This window comes from Phaseolus vulgaris, chromosome 6 (genome assembly GCF_000499845.2).
Source record: "Phaseolus vulgaris cultivar G19833 chromosome 6, P. vulgaris v2.0, whole genome shotgun sequence".
Classification (NCBI taxonomy): domain Eukaryota; kingdom Viridiplantae; phylum Streptophyta; class Magnoliopsida; order Fabales; family Fabaceae; genus Phaseolus; species Phaseolus vulgaris.
The window spans coordinates 23818574-23823801 of record NC_023754.2 but is presented as its reverse complement, the minus strand read 5'-3'; the positions used below and the strand labels follow the sequence as shown (position 1 = coordinate 23823801).

Here is a 5228-nt window from a genome sequence, read left to right as displayed (position 1 = left end):
AATTAAATAATTCTGATATAAGTTGAATTTGGTGAATTTTTGTTTGATGTATTCAGTGCGTGACCTAAATGGAGCTTAGGCCAGGCTCCTATAATTATTTTTAAACTTTTACAAATTTTAAGTATTTAGAAATGTTTTTTTAAATGTGTTGGATATTGTTATGATAGGGTCAGTAGTTTCACATAGTTCAGAAATAAAAATGAAGTACATTTTAAATACATTTTTCTTCTCTTATAATATTAAGACGTTTTTTAAAAATAAATTTATGACGAAATTCAGAATTTGAAAATAAATAATTTCTTTGATGGAATAATTGATAAATATACTCTGAACTTGATAACAGAAAATACATTAAATACATATGATTGACCCATTACGACATTTCAATGAATTTGAAATCAAAACATGCTTATTCATAATCGATAAAAAATTATAAAGATCGGAAAAAATTCTAAGGATTAATCCTCATTTCATTTCCTAAACTGAGATGTTTTTTAAACATTTGTTTAAAGAAAAGTTATAATTGTATGTTCTTATTTGAAAAATACAAAACTAAAATCGTATTTTTAAAAGCATAAAAACTAAAACGAGATTCCATGTAAAATTGAAGTAGGTGAAGCAGACTTTACCCTTTGGAAGAAGCAATCGCATAGAAAGAAGTTGCAAGAACAAGCCGAAGAAGCAAACGAAGGAATTGAGCCGAACAGAGGAAGAGTGCGAAGAGAAGGATCATCGTTGTGGATGGCAGAGGGAAATGGTGACAGAACTCTGCCGAGAATTGCAGAGGCATTCAAGGACCTCGCAAGCGTCGTCGCCGATTCGCCGAGTGCGGAGGTGAAGGTTGCTCCCTTCTCCCATGCCTGCGCTCTCGTCTCCCCTCTCTTTGGTTGCTTGGGCGTCGCCTTCAAGTTCGCCGAGATGGATTACGTTGCCAAGGTATTCCACTCCGTCACTCAGGATTGTTCGATTAAACCGTTTTATTATTTATTTTTCACTCGATGCTGTTTGTTGTGACAGTTTCTGGAATGGATCGTGGTTGATTGTTTGATATGGTGATGGCAGGTTCATGATCTGGCTGAGGCGTCGAAGTCTATTCAGAGCTTACACTCTCTGATTGAGCTGGATGTCCGTGGTGGCACTGTCAAGAAGGGAGGTAGCCACACGCGGAATCTTCTCAGAGTGAAGCGCGGACTTGACATGGTCAGAGTACTCTTTGAGCAGATTCTAGTTACTGAGTATGTGCGTCACTCACTGGTTTACTATTTGCTTAATTTCTTCTATTTAAACTTTGCTACATTGTGTTTTGAACAATTTTATTAAGACACCGTAATTGTCATTGTTGATGTTATCGAAAATTGTGGCTGCAATTTAGGTTGCGACTTGGTAGGTAAGGCATCCAAAACCTTGATGTTACAGTAGCAATTTTAGTTGTGATGTGGTGTCGAGACCTCCAAAATCTTGGTATTACCTTACCATCACAATTGCTGCGGTTCACTGTTTTCATAACCTTGCCAGATAGTGGAAATGGAGTGCAGTGAAAATGAAGGGATAGATTCTGTTTTTCATCCATGGGAAAGAGGAGAGTGGCGACTGAGATCTTCCACCTTAGCTTTATATGAATGAAACTGTGAGGAATAAGAATTATCATTTTAAGACACTAAGGAGCGAGATTTTAAATTGTGGTTGTGGTTTAGTCGCGATGCTTGATATTTGGAAATTTAGTTTATAAATGGACTGCAACTGCTTTTGCAATATGGTCAAAGAGACCTCAAAAACCTTATTGTTGCAACTGTGGTTGTGATTGCGGGCTGCTATCTAAAACCTTGCCAAAGGAGTGGAAATAGAGTGCAATGAAAATAAAGGAGTAACTTCCATTACTCATCCACGGGTACGCAATAGTCAATGTGGAAAAGTGATAATTGAGGTCTTACCCTTTTGCTTTGTATGACTAAAACAATAGGACTAAAGAATTCCACGTTTGATATGCTGCTATCCATTGAATAATTTTAAGACATTGAAGAGCTAGGTTTTAAGTTGTGGTTGTAGCTTGGTCACGTCCTTGATTTTGCTGAAACGGGACTGCAGTTGTAATATGGTCAAGGAGACACCAAAAATCTTGATTGTGGACCGTTTCTAGAACCTTGCCTAAGAGTGGAAATAGAGTGCAATGAAACTGAAGGGTAAGCTGCTTTCTTCCATGAGAAAAGAGAAGAGTAACGATTGAGGTCTTTCCCTTTTGCTTTCTATGACTTAAGGCATAAGGAATAAAAGTTCCATATTTACCACTTATTTTCAATTGTTTATTTAGTTTGTGTTTCTGAACAGTAGAATATGGGAGGAAAGTAGGAGGCCTGCCTAGCTGTGTGTCCAATCTTCAACTTTGTAACACCTTGATCTTATTGGCCGTGTTGGTGGTGCCTAAAATTTGTGCTTTTCCTTTAAAAGAATCTGTTAAGTGTTGAACTAAATGTTCATTTATGGTTGTTCTTCATACCTGTCATTTTCGATGTTCATTCCATAAAAAATGGTTGCAATCTGTTAAGGCTGGTAACTGATCTAATTGTCTTACCTGTTGTGTTTCCTTTGTAACTGACCATTAGTGACCAGTTGCATACTCCCGATCAGTTTCATGAAACAGAAAAATAATAGCAATTGATTAAATTGAGAATATTTTCCATTTTTTTTATATCCACAGCCTTATTGTTCGGAGGGGGGTTGCATTGTTGGTAAATGTTAGCAAAAGTTTGTTTCTTATGTTAAGTCAGCAAATACTTCTGTGTAATAAACGCATGGCATTAGACCTGATAGTATATGAGTGAGTTACTGGATGACTTTTTTGGCAGGAATAATTCCCTTAAGGATCCAGCTTCCAAAGCTTATGATCAGGTGTTTGCACCCCACCATGGTTGGGCAATCAGGAAGGCTGTTGCTGCTGGAATGTATGTCCTTCCTACGAAGGAACAACTTTTGAAGAAACTCAATGAAGATGGTAAGTAGAGGATTTGGCTTGCTTGCACACTTTTATTGGAATTTAAATCCTGAAAAAAAAATTAAAGTGTAGTTGGTTTTAGAGATATCATTTATGTGAAATCTATGTATGATGAATCAGGAATGGTTAATCATTTTACCCTGCCTATTATAAGTTAGCAGTTGCATCTCTAGTTTAACCTTGAAGTTTGTGGCATAGTAATATATCTACCACCCGCATTGTGATGTGATGATATAGCTTTTCCTCTTTAAGATCCAACGTTACTTTGTAGCCACACGTCTATGAGTGTGCTTGGATTTCAGTTGTGGAGCATTCAAATCAACTTTCAGTTTTTATTGAATATTGTGCCAATATGTTTGGTACTTTTTTTTAGATCTAGTTAGAAGCAAAATTTTACCACAAACTCAAGTTGGTCTAAAAACTACAATGAATTGCTTTTTCTTTTCAACTCAAATTAATGTTCTAACAGAAATCCAAACATATACTATGTTCTTAACAGCTTGTAGAAGCATAAAAGGTTAAAATGTACACGATATTATTTCTATTTGTTTCATCATATTGTTTCTTGTGGTTCTGCTTTTTACCGTTCTTTCTCAAAGGTAAATCAAGCCAGTGTACAAAAGTAGGAAAAGGGAAAGTCATCGTCAAACATTATATTATTCAAACTTGTCTAGTAATTTGAAGTTGATGTGATTATGATGTTCACTTTTCTTTTGTATTTGTTGTTGTAATCTTTGCTTCAGAGGCGTCAGCAAAAGTTCACATGCAAAGTTATGTCACTGCATCAGCACCTCTAATCCAATACATTGACAAACTCTTTGTTTCTAGAGACTTGGGAATAGATTGGTGAATCTTGGATTGTATTTGAGATTGTACAATATAATTTACTGTTAATTATATGACATAATTGTTGTAGTTATGATTACTAAGTATTCATTTGTTATAGAATTTGTTTAAATTGCAATAGATATTACAGGCTATTGAGATGGTACCTGATATTGGTACTGAAAGGTAACGGTGGGTTAAGTGTACACTTTTCCTTCAGTTTTGGAGGATTACTTTGTCAATTTTATCTTTCCACTTCATTCAGTCTTTGAATCTTTTGATGTTTTAAGTTACTTCGGTTTAATTAGTATGCTACAGTATCAGATTTAAATACCAAGTGTTTTTATTCTGCCCATTCCTATATTATACCGCCATAGTCCCTGAAACAACTTAAAAGACAATTTCGGGCGACTGTAACAATTTGGTGCATTCTATGTGGGAAGCTTTGATGGGTTCAATAGTTATTGTTATTTTCCTTAATTAAAGTAAAATAGAAATGCTAATGGTTTTTCCCTAAAAGAAATTGGACAATTTCTTCCTTATCAATTGTGACCTGCGCATAATGTCTTTTTGAAATTTCCAAATTTATCCTTCATGTTTGAAATGAAATCTGGAATCAAAAATACATTCTATAAAACAAAATGAAATTCTGGAATAGATTTCGAAAATAAGAAAATTCAGAAAAAAAATCTGAAAAAAGAAAATTCAGAATTAGAAAAGTGTTATGGAAATTAAAATTCAGAAACATATTTTGAAAAGGGGATTTTGGAAGTATCTTTTATCTGTACCTCCCACTCTTATTTAAAAATGTTTTTTTCATTTCATATAAAAATGGAGAGAAGGTTCAATTGATTAGGGACTGAAAGTAAGACTGTTTCTTCCTGTAACTCCATATATTTTTTTATCTTTCTTGTGGCACCCCAATATTTTAGATTACATAATTGGAAAGTTAATCTCATATTTAAAAATGACTTACGGATTATGTAATTCATAATATATTTTAAAAAAATAGTATTTTAGATTATATAATCCAAAAATCTGAATCTCAGAATAACTTGTAGATTATGTAATCCGAACACGCATTTGAAAAAAAACTTATGAATTACATAATCTGAAAGCTAATCTAGACTTCTGGATTATGTAATCCGAAATCATGAATTTGGAAAAAAAAATTTGGATTACATAATTCGAAAGTTAATTACGAATTTGAAAAAAGACTTCTGAATTATCTAATCTGAAATATTATAAAGAGACTTTTTAAAATATAAAAAATTTATGGAGGTGAAAGAATAGCATATGGAGATACGGGAAGAAACACTCAGAAAGTAATTCCTGAAAATGGATTTATTTTGGATCCGGCCTCTTGATAGATATAAAATATGGACGATCTCTTTGTGCATCCTATGATTTCTCT

The 5228-nt window shown here is 33.9% G+C and overlaps 1 protein-coding gene across 1 annotated transcript; it reads left to right on the top strand.

Annotated features, from left to right (window-relative positions):
- Nucleotides 1–549: 549 nt before the first annotated feature.
- Nucleotides 550–4078, top strand: LOC137832050 (accelerated cell death 11). Its single transcript, XM_068640022.1, has 4 exons — nt 550–936; nt 1063–1235; nt 2844–2989; nt 3733–4078. Exons 1-4 carry the CDS (start codon nt 742–744, stop codon nt 3837–3839), a joined length of 621 nt encoding a protein of 206 aa, XP_068496123.1. The 5' UTR covers nt 550–741; the 3' UTR covers nt 3840–4078.
- Nucleotides 4079–5228: the final 1150 nt, after the last annotated feature.